This window comes from Nansenia antarctica (genome assembly GCF_963989245.1).
Source record: "Nansenia antarctica genome assembly, contig: SCAFFOLD_610, whole genome shotgun sequence".
NCBI classification, from domain to species: Eukaryota; Metazoa; Chordata; class Actinopteri; order Argentiniformes; family Microstomatidae; genus Nansenia; species Nansenia antarctica.
In genome coordinates, this window is record NW_027662540.1 from 2,501 (window position 1) to 16,924 (window position 14,424).

A 14,424-nucleotide genomic window follows, 5' to 3' on the forward strand; every position below is an offset into this window, starting at 1 on the left:
TTTCTGTCTGTAAAATCTGTAAAGCGTCCTTGGGTTTGTGAAAGGCGCTATATAAAACCAAGATATTATTATTATTATTATTATTATTATTATTATTATGATTAAAGAGATCGGCGGGAGCAGACATAGAGTAGTAGTGACACTGAGGAGAAAAGTGAATCGCCATGTCTTGGACTATATATCAACAATGTGAAAATGGCAGAAGAGGTTTAGGGTAAATTCATATTACGGACGGTTATGGACTATAGGATTGAAAAGGCTCATAGGAGACAAGACACTAAGATGACAGGAACGGCTTTATTTATTATTGTCATTGTGCTAACAATCAGGTGCTAACAATCAAAACACCGTCCTAAGATAATAAAAAAACAAGTATGAGACATAAATAGACATAAATAGGGGGGATATAAATAGGGGGATAAGTGATCGGTAGACATCTGAGAATGTATCTATTATGTCAATTTATATACTTATGAATGAATGAATGAATGAATGAATGAATGGTCTTTATTGTCATTGCTATAGTACAGGTACCAAACAACGAAATTTGGGAGGGGTGGCTCCCCTGGTGCTAGGAAAGAAAGAAAAACTAAAAAAAACAAGAAGGGAAAGGAGCTGGTTTACATAAATAAAGGCTATGTACACTATCCACTATACTATACTGTACAGATAAGACGACTAGGGTTGTCATATTGCACATAGTGTTATATACACTCTATGGCCTATTCACAGGGGGGTATATAGACAGGGGGGAGTTTAGCTGTTGGATGAAAAAAGGGAGGATATGTTGAGCAGCTTGAAGGCTTGATACACTCTCAAGCCAGACATAATTATGAGGAAGACACAGTATGTGCTATGATCATCATTGCTTCATATTCCAGACCCATCTTGAAACCTGGAGTGATATTCTGGAAGGTAGCCTAACTCCCCTGTGGGGAGTGCTCTCTGCGGTCCATTTCCATGACTGAGTCAGAGGACACCACTACTACTCTAGCAGACGGGGGTTTAGGAAACTACAAACGCTTCCGAAAGCCGGGAATTTCAATTTGTTCTGGGGGACCTGAAACATCCAAATGATGTCATTTATTTTATGATGCCCAGAAACCCTGTGGAGAATATTTTTTTACAGCGATTATAAAGTAATCAAAAAGTCCTAAATGTCCTGCTGTTTGTCTTGCCTGGTGAACATTATGGACAGACAGAAGTGGAATAACTCTATTTATTTAGAAAATTCCTCCACACGCTGCCAGATTTTTTCTGGCTAGGAAACATCATATAATTTTCCAGTTTTCCTACTACAGATGTAATTATCTGGCCAGACGCATTAGGCATCCGTTCAGAAAAGCGGTTGAGGAAATGATGTGCTGGGGAAACACTTGCTTGCTTGGTGTGGTTGAGAGAGACTCACAATCGACTGCACTCATTTGTTGCCTTTGTTCTGTGGCAAAAACAAATGTTCCCTGTAAAAAAAAAAAATCATCTGCAAAATGCAGCTGTTTCACGCTGCTCACCACGGTGCATTGTGGGCCTGGTTACATCTCTGCACCTGTTAGCGTAACGAGCTAACTCTCCTGTCAAGGGTTAGGGTTAGGGTTGGGGCTTCCCCAAACATTACCTGCCTGCACTTTATACTGATCAGACAAGACTCTAATGTGTATCTAGCTAGGTAAGGCTGTGATTTGTGATTAGGAGTAGGTTCATTGGCCTTTTTATTATGTATTATAACATGCACTTCTTACTGTCTTCGTTTTATGAAAGATGTTGTTTCCTCTATTTGATATTGTGTCTTTTATTGTGTCTATGTTCACTGTTTGTAGGACGACAGATGGAAATTAGCTTCTTGCTAAATCTGATGCTCCCATCTACTTGTTTCCTATCAGACAATGAATGCATGTGCACACTGTCCTTCTCTAAGCCAAATAAACTGAACTAAACTAAACCCATATGCTGTACATGTCTGGTAAAGGGCCTAGTTATCATCTGTCACATCTACTCTGCTTTATTCCAGGTGCCTCACCCATCTAACAGCCAGGAAACAGGTGATTTGCCTCTGCTCTGCTCTAAATGGACTGACTCATATAGTGCCTTATTCCAAAGCGCTTTATAATGGCCTCACATTCACACATTCACACACACATTCACACACACACCGATGGCGGCCAAGCTACCACGCAAGGCGCCGGCAATCATTAGACGCGCTGGCGATCATTAGACGCCGGCTCTACCTCCTGAGCCACAGCCTCTACCTCCTGAGCCACAGCCTCTACCTCCTGGGACACAGCCTCTACCTCCACCAGCCTCTACCTCCTGAGCCACAGCCACTACCTCCACCAGCCTCTACCTCCTGAGCCACAGCCTCTACCTCCACCAGCCTCTACTTCCTGAGCCACAGCCTCTACCTCCACCAGCCTCTACCTCCTGAGCCACAGCCTCTACCTCCACTAGCCTCTACCTCCACCAGCCTCTACCTCCACTAGCCTCTACCTCCACCAGCCTCTACCTCCACTAGCCTCTACCTCCACCAGCCTCTACCTCCTGAGCCACAGCCTCTACCTCCACCAGCCTCTACCTCCACTAGCCTCTACCTCCACCAGCCTCTACCTCCACTAGCCTCTACCTCCACCAGCCTCTACCTCCTGAGCCACAGCCTCTACCTCCACCAGCCTCTACCTCCTGAGCCACAGCCTCTACCTCCACCAGCCTCTACCTCCTGAGCCACAGCCTCTACCTCCACCAGCCTCTACCTCCTGAGCCAGAGCCTCTACCTCCACCAGCCTCTACCTCCACCAGCCTCTACCTCCACCAACCTCTACCTCCACCAGCCTCTACCTCCACCAGCCTCTACCTCCTGAGCCACAGCCGGCCCCACATGATCACCTGGGAGACAACATCAGCCTGAGTCTCAGTAACCCTGCGGTGTGTTCGTTGTGTGACTCCTCTGTGGAGGTTCCCTCTCTGGTGAGTCTGTGTCTGACTGCTCCCTCGTTGACCTCCCTGACCTCTCTGACTTCAGCACAACGTATTCCTGCAGCCTGTGTTGACATTCAACACGCAGGAGAGAGAGGGCCCCACATGCGTCGTTTCCAGAAAACAAGCTCCGACAGGAATCTCATACCTCACCCTTATGACGGGCGGGTCACCCCGCCACCCCCCCCACGCCCCGCTAGGAGGGAACATACACCCATTGTGTTAGATCTACCAAAACAAAACAACAAGAAGCTATTCAGTTGTAAATAACTCTGGGGGCTTTCAGATCTTTGGATTTATAAGGAAGAAAAACACATTTTCCTCCTCAGTTTCGTCCCCTACCAAACCTCACCCCTCTCCTCACCCTCCTCCTCTCCCTCCTCCTCTCCCTCCTCCTCTCCCTTCTCCTCTCCCTTCTTCTCTCCCTCCTCCTCTCCCTCCTCCTCTCCGTTCTCATCCTCCAATTACTCAGTCCCTTGACCAAAACTGTTGTTCCCGGAAGCAAAATACAATAGAGATCGTAGTCCTATCCATCGCCTCACAAACCACCAGCCTGTACGATACCCACAACAAGCCTGTTTTCTTTCCCCCGATCAACATTCACTGTTGTACTCTTGTTTATGAGAGAAGGTAGAAAAAAATATCTGTGTCCTACTCCTCTCATCCTTCCCTTTATTCCATGCTTTCTCTGTTTTTTTTCTCCTTTTTCATACAAATCAGGCACGTTCTATAACAAGCACATTATTGGATTAGTGGGGAGGGATAGTGAGGATAATTTACACAAACCAAATCATTATTATTATCTCCCAACTTTTCCCTCCACTCCCCACAAAGCCCTGGCCTGACACGGTGGTGTCGCCTCTCCTCTCTGCTACGCTGACGTTCCTACGCCGCCACGCTTCACCTGAAGCTCCTCAAAGAGACTACAGAGACATTCCTGCAAGTCTATCTTTCCTTCTCCAGCTGTTTAGAAATGCTCGTCATTAGCAACAGCCGAGGAGGCTCTTTGCCGTGTGCTAACTTGACTCTGTTACCGCTCTTTCAGAAAGGTGCCCTGGGGCAGGCACTGACTGGTTCAGAGGAGGCCACCCATTCAATGTTTCCACCTTGGGTCGGTCTCTACGACAAAGAGGGAGGGAGGGAGAGAGGGGGAGAGAGAGGGAGGGAGGGAGGAAGGAAGGGAAGGGGAGAGAGAGAGGGAGGGAGGCAGGGAAGGAGAGAGAGAGGGAGGGAGGGAGGGAAGGAAGGAAGGAGAGAGAGAGAGAGGAGGGAGAGAGAGGGAGGGAGGGAGGGAGAGAGAGAGAGAGAAGGAGAGAGAGAGGGAGGGAGAGAGGGAGAGAGGGAGGGAGGCAGGGAAGGAGAGAGTGAGGGAGGGAGGCAGGGACTTAGAGAGAGGGAGGAAAGGAAGGAGAGGGAGGGAGGGGGGGAGGGAGGCAGAGAAGGAGAGAGAGATGGAGGGAGGAAGGAAAGGAGAGAGAGAGAGGGAGAGAGGGGAGGTGGACTCAGGCAGATCAGACAGACAGGTGGTGCTAGAAAACCCTTCCTGTCTAACCGCCTCTAAGCTCAGCCCTCAGATATGAGTGGAGACCAATGGCCAGACCTCTGGCCTCTCAGCTGGAGATGGGGGGGGGGGGGGTTAACGACGATCTGTCTCCTCAGCACCATACAATCTCTTTAAGGTAGGTACATTAACTATCAGGTGACCTACAATCAGGTACATTAACTATCAGGTGACCTACAATCAGGTGTCTGACCTGTCTGTCTGTCTGTCTGTCTCTCTGTCTGTCTGTCTGTCTGTCTGTCTCTCTGTCTCTCTCTGTCTCTCTGTCTCTCTCTGTCTCTCTCTGTCTCTCTCTGTCTCTCTGTCTCTCTGTCTCTCTGTCTCTCTGTCTCTCTCTCTGTCTCTCTCTCCCCCAGGTACCAGCCCTGTCCCTCTGTGTGTGTCTGATGTAGTGGTGTAGGCTCGTCTCTTACCAGGGCCCTTCTCCAGGAAGATGACCTTCGACTCTGGGAAGAAGTTGGAGCCGGTGATGAGCATCTCCTCTCCTCCGCTCACCAGGCAGCTGGTCAGCCCCGCCTTCTCTACCTGGGGGAGCTCCTGGGCCGAGCGCTGGGCTGGGGGGGGGGACCACACACACACACACACACACACACACACACACACGTCACAACGCAACATCTACAACTGTGTGAGTGTGAGAGTGAGTGAGTGAGTGAGTGAGTGAGTGAGTGCGTGTGTGAATGAGTGTGAGTGAGTGTGAGTGCGTGTGGGAGCGTGTGAGCGTGTGCGTGTAGGTAGCAGTGTGTGAGAATGTGTGTGTGTGAGTGTGTGTGTATGTAGCAGTCTGTGAGAATGTGTGTGAGTGTGTATGTAGCAGTCTGTGAGAATGTGTGTGTGTGTATGTAGCAGTCTGTGAGAATGTGTGTGAGTGTGTGTGTGTGTGTCTGTGTCTGTGTCTGTGTGTGAGTGTGTGTGTGTGTGTGTGTGTGTGTGTGTGTGTGACTCACAGCACTCCACAGGGATGGAGGAGGCCTGCAGAGACAGCACCTTGCCGCTGGGCTGGGGGATGTGAACACGGAACACCACACGCACACGCGTGTTCTTACGCCCGATGTCCGTCTCGCCCTTCCGCAGCTCGATGTCAGAGTTACGCAGCTTCAGGATGCCGGCGCAGTCGATGCTGCATGAGAGGAGGAGGGGGGGGGGGGGAGTACCAGCGTCATGTCATGAGGGTGTACTTGTACATCAAGCTGCCTCACGCTACGGAAACAGGAGATAGACTCCTGCCCCCCTAAGGGCCGTTCGGCTCCGTAACCATCGGTTCTCAAGGCTGCTTACTTGCAGTTGGGCTGAGAGCCATAGAACAAACCACAGGCCAGTAGTATACTGACTGTTATGAAGGCCCACAATTCAGAGCCAGTTAGTTTCCCCGAATCAGCCCTATTTTGCCCCTGTTATTTCCTTTATTATTTTCCATACTATTCATGTACGTTTTCATGAAGGTGTATGTATTGTTATTGTAATTGTATAAGTTCTGTCTTAGATTTGTTTAGTATTGTGCAAGCGCCAGATTAGTGGGCGTGGTTTTGAGTGGCGTACGTGACCGGATGTATGATTGGCGTACGTGACCGGATGTATGTTCGGTTGGTATATATAGCGACGGAAGTGGTCTGTGCGTTAGAGTGACGAGAGTGAGAAGAAGAAGAAGAAGCTTCGCGGGAACGTGCTCCAAACCAATGTGACAGCTCTGTGTGAACTTTCTAGCTAGCCAGCCAGGTTCAGGAAGTTTGCTCAATAAAGTCGCTCTTTATCCTGAATGTCCAGGGAACTGTGAGCCGTACAGAGTTTTAGTGAGTTAACAGCGCTAGCCCAGTTTTAGCTGTGTCACCGTTAGCCAGCCTTGCTAGCCGCCGGCTGCTAACGTTGGCGCATAGCGAGACCCAAGCTAGACAGAGCCGTCGCCTCCACGAGGTGGATTGCGACCGACCGCTGACACCACCGGAGCTGACCGTGGACCACCGGACCTGAAACCATTAACACCTCGTCGTTGACTACGAAGAAGCCCCTTTCCCTTCGAGTTGCAACGTCACTCCCCCCCCTTGTCTGCTGCCTTCCTCGAAGCACATGCGAGCTCCAACCAGGCCTCAACGCGCTCATTTCAGTCCGGGACTCTAAGCCTTTTCAGGCCAGGTACTGTGTGTGAGTGAGGGATTGAGTGTGTGTGTGGCCGGCGGGGAGGGAGTATATATGGGGATGTATATATAATTTGTATAAATAAATGTGTTTGTTCATATTTGATACAGTTGCTGGGTGTTCAGTTGTCTGTTAGCTAATGCTAATGCTATTGCTAATGCTAATGCTAGTAATGCTAGTCTAAAGGGTTGCTGGCGCCCCCTGCCTCTATCCTCCTACACTGCCGATTTAGCTCAGAGTTAGTTAGATAACCAGCCCTTCCTAAATTCTACAGTCCTTTAGCTACTCCCTGGTTACAATTGGTCCTTCGAGCCGGATAGGTTGTGTAGTGATAGCATGGCTGAGCGCAGCCAACCAGACAAGACAGTTACCCCCCCTTCTCCGCCCCCTGAGCCAGAGCCACGACCACAGAGAGTCCCGCGGTTGCCTCAGAGGTTACAAGAGTATGAGCTTGAGCCCGAAAGCTCACTGAGTGGTAGTGAGGAGCGCACTCCACGGGATACAGTGGTCGGAGAGGCCGAGGTGTCCGCCGGCGCGCGGGTGGCTAGCACCGAGACAGCCATCAAAGAGCACCAGCCTGAGGATGAGATGGCACAACAGCAGGGTTTTGCCGTAGAAACGGAAGAGCAGGAAGGAGAGGCCCGGTCTGACAGCGCCTGCGGGCGGAAGAGGGAGGGCCTCAGCCTTAACGATCTGCCTCCCAGTACGGCGCGCTCGAGACCTAGCTCCTGCCGTTCAGTGGCTTCCTCCCGGTCCAGGGTTTCCGTGGGCAGTTCTGCCTCGGGGGCGGATAGCATGCACTCCAGAGGGAGTAGTGCCGCGCTGTTAGAATGTATGCGCCAACAGGCCGAGATGGCGTTAGAGCGGGAACGCCTCCAGTTCGAGCGTGAACGCCTCCAGATGGAAGGAGCGGAACGTGCGGCGGAGAGACAGCGCCAGGAGGCGTTAGAGAGGGAACGCATCCAGTTCGAGCGCGAGCGCCTCCAGATGGAGAGAGAGCGACTGCACGCGGAGAAGATGGAGGAAGTGATGCAGACCATGCGCGACGTGTGCATCAGCAGAGCTCCGTCGGCCCGTAGCTCCAGAGCATCCTCCGCACGGCCCTCTCGAGTGCCATCTCCTGAACCCCCCGCCGATGGCTCCATGACCCCCGCCATGACTGTCCAACTACAGGCCCAGCTGACCACCTTGAAGGAAGAGGACCAGGGACCCGACCGCTACGCGGCCCAGAGGGAGCCAGCGTCGCTGCCCGGGAGGGGAGCCATTCCCCAAGAGCGTAGCACACCCCTAGGTCCTCCAGTGAACCAAAAGGCATGCAGGCCGGACACCCAGACCGTCACTCCAGCCCCGATCATCCACTACAGGATGTTTCCCCAGGTGGAGGGACCCAAGTTCCCCTTCTTCAAGGACGAGGACAGGAGCCAGTATGTGGAACTACGCATCTGCCTAGACACGCTCTTGGACGACTCCTGCTCAGAGTCCTACAAATATGCGATTCTCCTTCAGCATGTGAGGAACCCCAGAGCCCACAACATGGTTCTGGCCCATGCCTCCGCACCGACACCTTACACCAGAGCGCTCGCCGACTTGGATGCCCGCTACGGTCGTCCCTGGAACCACGCCCTTGCTGAACTGCAAGCCCTCGAACAGCAGGCCCCCATCAAGGATGAACGGGCGCTGGATGACTTCGCGCTCCGCGTGCACACCTTGGTTGGAATGCTGAAGACGCAGGGCCCAGCTGGCGCCAGCGAGATCAACAGCACCTCCAACGTAGAGCGGCTGCTCCGCAAGATCCCACGCTTCCGGCAGGAGAGGTTCCGGCGACAGCAGCGCGTTCGTAACCCCGGGAAGTTGGGTCTGAGCATGGCTGCCTTCGCGGAGTTCCTACTGGAGGAAGTGCATGACACCAACGTAGACGCCATGGGTTACGCTGAGCCGAAGAAGGAGAGGGAGAAGGGAGACCGCTGGGACAGGCCGAGCTCGAACAGAGGACGCCCAGTAGGAGTGCTGCACACGGAGGAGGAGCCTCGGAGAGAGAGGAAAGCCCGACCTGAGGGAAAGGATTCCTCTCAACCCCCTCAAAAGGGACGGAGAGGTCCACCGCCATGTCCGTACTGCACCAGCGAGCACTGGTTCAATGAGTGCAGTGACTTCAACAACCTGAGTACCGAGGCCAAGCAGAGGTGGCTCGAGGAGAACAAGAGGTGCTGGAACTGTGGGCGCGACCATCTGGCTAAGAACTGCACCTTGAGGAGAAAGTGCAACCGCTGTGAGGAGGTCCACCTCAACATCCTACACGAGGTCTCCCTCGCCAGGTCCACGGAGGGCACCAGAAGCCCTAGGTCCGGTAGCGCACCGGAAGAGGAAACACCTGTCTACTACCTAGACCCAACCCAGAGCAGCGGCTCCAAGGTCCTACTGAAGGTGGTGAAGGTCCGACTTCACCATAACAACGCTGTGTACGACACGTACGCCGTTCTAGACGACGGGTCGGAACGGACCATCCTTCTCCAGGAGGCAGTGCGCCAGTTGGGGCTCCAAGGGACTGAGGAGAAGCTGACTCTGCGCACGATACGTCGCGACCTTAAAGAGGTCACCGGGGCGAGAATCAACTTCTCTATCTCCCCGGCGGGGCGGCCGTCGGACAGATATCGGCTTCAGAATGTCTTCACCGCAGACCAGCTAGCGCTCTCCCGCTACGACTACCCCCTGGAGAGATTACGCGCAAGATATTCCCACCTACGGCGAGTAGACCTACATCCGATAGAAGGAGCGGAGCCAACCCTTCTCATCGGCTCGGACAACGCTGCACTGATCGTGTCGCTCCGTCCTCCGCTGAGAGGACCACGAGGCTGCCCGATGGCTGTTAAGACTGCGCTTGGGTGGGCCCTCCAAGGCGCTACCGAGTGGAGAGATAGAGACGGGAGAGCTACGTCATCCCTCCATGTCCGAACCGAAGAAGTGCAGACCATCAACTGCCTTCACACCAGTGTGGACTCCATGAATGCGGCGCTACTAGACAACGTCCAGAAGCTGTGGACGCTAGACGTTGCGCCCTACAAGAATGAGAAGCTCTACGTACGGTCAAAGGAGGACGTCTACGCCATAGACCTCCTTAAAGCAAAGACAGTGCGTATCGAAGTCCAGGGCGTGAAGAGAACATCTACCAGCCCTGTCTCCAAACCTAACAGGAGAACATCTACCAGCCCTGTCTCCAAACCCAGCAGGAGAAGATCTACCAGCCCTTTGTCTAAACCGAGGAGGAAAAGATCTACTAGCTTGTCGGTGAGGAAGAGGTCAGCTCAAAGGAGGAAGACGCCGGCGGTGCCAGAGCCGGACGATACTCCGCTGACCGCTGAGTTGGAGCTAGCTCTGCCTGCACCTGTGGCCATGGCCTACACCCAACTGAAGGTGAAGGAGGAGGAGCCAGAGCCGGAGCTAGAGGCGGAGCCAACGGAGAGCAGCGGAGTTGTGGTGTTGTTGGACGACCCCGTAGCCGAAGACACGAAACCACGCATCCGTAAAAGTCCGTTCAAACACGGCACGAAAAGGCGAAGGAACTTACAAGGAAAGTGGTGCAAACAGAAGCAGAAACCGGGAGAGAAAAAGTTAAGACGTCAGGCTATATCGCCCGAAGGCGGGGCAAGTCCGGACGGCGTCGAAGACGATGTTAGCGAAAACATAAAACAGGTCCCCACCTCAAGCCTTAAATTCCTCGGGTCGAAAAGACCCAGATCCCGGCCTAAAACGTTGTCGAAGCAGGTGGAAATGGACCTGACTCAACAACTGTTATTGCAGGACGTGAAAGAGGACACCGTGGACGACGAAGACATGACGTCGGACTCCCTCGACGCCCAGCCGGGCAAATCAAAGTTCGCCAAACACATAAAGCACTTCATCATGCCGGTGGTCAGCGCCCGGTCCTCGCGGGTCATCAAGACCCCGCAGAGGTTCATGGACGACACCGGCATTTCCGTTCTGCCGCGGAGAAACTCCCTCAAATTACAAAGGACACTATCACCTCATACCTCACGCTGCTAGAGCAGCCTAGCCAGTGTGCCTTCCATAGTTAAATGAAACCGAGGGTTTCATGGGGCGGCTGTTATGAAGGCCCACAATTCAGAGCCAGTTAGTTTCCCCGAATCAGCCCTATTTTGCCCCTGTTATTTCCTTTATTATTTTCCATACTATTCATGTACGTTTTCATGAAGGTGTATGTATTGTTATTGTAATTGTATAAGTTCTGTCTTAGATTTGTTTAGTATTGTGCAAGCGCCAGATTAGTGGGCGTGGTTTTGAGTGGCGTACGTGACCGGATGTATGATTGGCGTACGTGACCGGATGTATGTTCGGTTGGTATATATAGCGACGGAAGTGGTCTGTGCGTTAGAGTGACGAGAGTGAGAAGAAGAAGAAGAAGCTTCGCGGGAACGTGCTCCAAACCAATGTGACAGCTCTGTGTGAACTTTCTAGCTAGCCAGCCAGGTTCAGGAAGTTTGCTCAATAAAGTCGCTCTTTATCCTGAATGTCCAGGGAACTGTGAGCCGTACGGAGTTTTAGTGAGTTAACAGCGCTAGCCCAGTTTTAGCTGTGTCACCGTTAGCCAGCCTTGCTAGCCGCCGGCTGCTAACGTTGGCGCATAGCGAGACCCAAGCTAGACAGAGCCGTCGCCTCCACGAGGTGGATTGCGACCGACCGCTGACACCACCGGAGCTGACCGTGGACCACCGGACCTGAAACCATTAACACCTCGTCGTTGACTACGAAGAAGCCCCTTTCCCTTCGAGTTGCAACGTCACTCCCCCCCCTTGTCTGCTGCCTTCCTCGAAGCACATGCGAGCTCCAACCAGGCCTCAACGCGCTCATTTCAGTCCGGGACTCTAAGCCTTTTCAGGCCAGGTACTGTGTGTGAGTGAGGGATTGAGTGTGTGTGTGGCCGGCGGGGAGGGAGTATATATGGGGATGTATATATCATTTGTATAAATAAATGTGTTTGTTCATATTTGATACAGTTGCTGGGTGTTCAGTTGTCTGTTAGCTAATGCTAATGCTAATGCTAATGCTAATGCTAGTAATGCTAGTCTAAAGGGTTGCTGGCGCCCCCTGCCTCTATCCTCCTACACTGCCGATTTAGCTCAGAGTTAGTTAGATAACCAGCCCTTCCTAAATTCTACAGTCCTTTAGCTACTCCCTGGTTACACTGACTATAGACCTATCGCAAAGCCATGCCCAGAATTGTCCAATCATATCACAGCAAAAGTCACTACAGGCAGGAAACTTGGACAAACAACTCGCTAATATCTGATGGTGAAAAGTTTCTAGACTAAATATTCTTGTCATCTTTAAAAAAACATGTCTATTACTTGCTGTGGTAAATCAGAAATCAGAAATTTGAACTCCCGCCATGAACTCAGCTGTAAGTCATTGAATGTCATTCAGTCACGACAGTCAGTTACTGTCAGTGAAGAATTTGAGCGAGCGTTGTTGTTGCTATTTAAAGTATTTTTTTCTGAGTGGGGCAGTCCCACTCATATTTTTCTTTTTAATGACAGATATAGTAGAGATTATGACAGGAAGGATGGGTGAGAGAGAGAAGGGATGACATGCAGGATATGTCCGCGGCTGGAATCGAACCGGGAACCCTGTGTGTGGTACATGGTCAGCACTTAATCCACTACGCCACCTAAGCGCCCCGAGCGTTGTTTGTTTGTCCGTGTTTTCAAATGGGGCGTGGCTTAGCGATAGGTTCATTGTATGATTTATTGCTTGTGTAAATGTGAGAGAACGAAAAGAACGAAATCGAATAAAAATAACGTGAACAGAACAAATAATTTCCTGTTAACTCCGATGAAAATGAAATGAAACGATGCCTTAAAAACATAAACATCCCAGGCGACGCAGGATCCAGTCTGGAGTACAGGGCTTCATGGGAAACCCTCCCAGCTGTTGGTCTGCATCCCACCTCTATAAACCCCCCTGTGGAAGGCGTTACGACCCTGTACCATCATAAAGGTGTTATTTTTATCCCAGAGGGGCTTCCATGGTGGTGTCCTCATAACTGAGAGATGGTACGTTGACGTAAATAGTAAACGGACCGCACTTATATAGATAGCGCCTTATTCCATAGCGCTTTACAACCACCTCTCATTCACCCATTCACGCACACACACACACACACACACACACACACACACACACACACACCGATGGCGGCCAAGCTACCACGCAAGGCGCCGGCCATCCCGCTCAATCGTCGGGAGCAATTTGAGGGTGGTTCAGTCAGTGTCTTGCCCAAGGACACCTCGTGACATCACATGTGGCCAGCCGGGGGTTCTCTCCCTCTCTCTCTCTCTCTGCCGACCTTGCAATCGTTAGACGCCAACCGCCGGCTCTACCTCCCCCTGCGCCACGTGACGTGGTTGCGCGGTTGGTTACCTACCTGGCGGTCATGTTGTTCTCAGGGAGGAGGGGGATCTCCAGGACCTTGGTGCTGGTGATGACGATCTCCTGGCTGGCCGTGGCCACCGTCTTGCCCGTGATGCGGTGGACCTGGTAGAAGGCGTGAGGCCGCAGGTAGCGGTCGTCCGCCGTGCCGATGAACATCTGGAGGGTGACGGACTTCTCGCTGTAGCCCACCAGCTGTCGGAGAGAGAGGGAGGGAGGGAGGGAGAGAGGGAGAGAGAGAGAGAGAGAGAGAGAGAGAGAGAGAGGGAGAGGGAGGGAGAGAGAGAGGGAGGGAGGGAGGGAGAGAGGGAGGGAGGGAGAGGGAGAGAGAGGGAGGGAGGGAGAGAGAGAGAGAGGGAGGGAGGGAGGGAGGGAGAGAGAGAGGGAGAGAGACAGAAACAGACACAGAGACAGAGACAGAGACAGACAGAGACAGAGAGAGAGGGGGGGGGGGGGATAGAGAGAGAGACATGAGTGTGTGGGTCCATTATGAGCACGGCGCACACACACACACACACACACACACACACACACACACACACACACAAAAGGATTTGCACATTTCCAACATTTGCTCTCCAGCGAGGGAATCTAAATGTCACGGCCGCTGAGACGTTGAGATGTTTCTGGCAGGCCCGCCGGAGACTCATCTGGAGCGCTCTGGCCCTGAGCAGGTCAACACTGGTGTTCTCCACCCGCACCCCGCACTTTCATCATACTTTCCCCTCGATACAACGTGCCTTAAGAAGGATCCCATCCATGTGCGCAATTACCTCCGAAATCCCTTTCACCATAAACCATAAACCATAATCTCTGACCTTGGCCCGGGGGTTTGGGAGACAGATCCAAAAGAAGGCGTTCAAGTTCCCTGAAACTAGGAAAAGGCTCAAGCCAGAAGAAAAAGGAGAGGAGAGGAGAGACACGTTTTCGAAACACGAGAGAAAGAAGATGGAGAGGGACGGAAAGTGAGTGAGAGAGCAGAGAAAAAATAAGTTCAAATAATATATATATATAGTAACAAAAACAAAAGAGAAAATTAATTAATTGAATTAAAATTAGAAGCTGGCTCAATGACTTGAGCACTTGCAATAACAAGTCAGTGACATGGTCTTCAGCTACACCACGTCTTTCAAACACCTTTTGCTTGGCGAAGCTGCCAGTTTGGATCCAGTTCAAAACCTGCCAGTACAAACGCCCAGGGCCCTGATCTAACTGGCGTGTGCCAGCTTGGCCAGAATCCCTGAATGGACTGACTTATATAAATGGACTGACTTATATAAACGGACTGACTTATATAGCGCCTTTATCCAAAGCGTTTT

The 14,424-nt window shown here is 51.9% G+C and overlaps 1 protein-coding gene across 1 annotated transcript in view; it reads right to left on the reverse strand.

Annotated features, from left to right (window-relative positions):
• Positions 1 to 13,300, reverse strand: part of LOC308175568 (nuclear factor of activated T-cells, cytoplasmic 3-like) — a gene marked incomplete at both ends in the record, with an annotated part of 14,686 nt that extends 1,386 nt beyond the window's left edge. Inside the window, 3 exons of the mRNA XM_080551210.1 lie at positions 4,942 to 5,082; positions 5,476 to 5,648; positions 13,101 to 13,300. Coding sequence (XP_080407336.1) covers positions 4,942 to 5,082; positions 5,476 to 5,648; positions 13,101 to 13,300 — 514 coding nt within the window. The remainder of the gene's footprint in view (positions 1 to 4,941; positions 5,083 to 5,475; positions 5,649 to 13,100) is intronic.
• Positions 13,301 to 14,424: the final 1,124 nt, after the last annotated feature.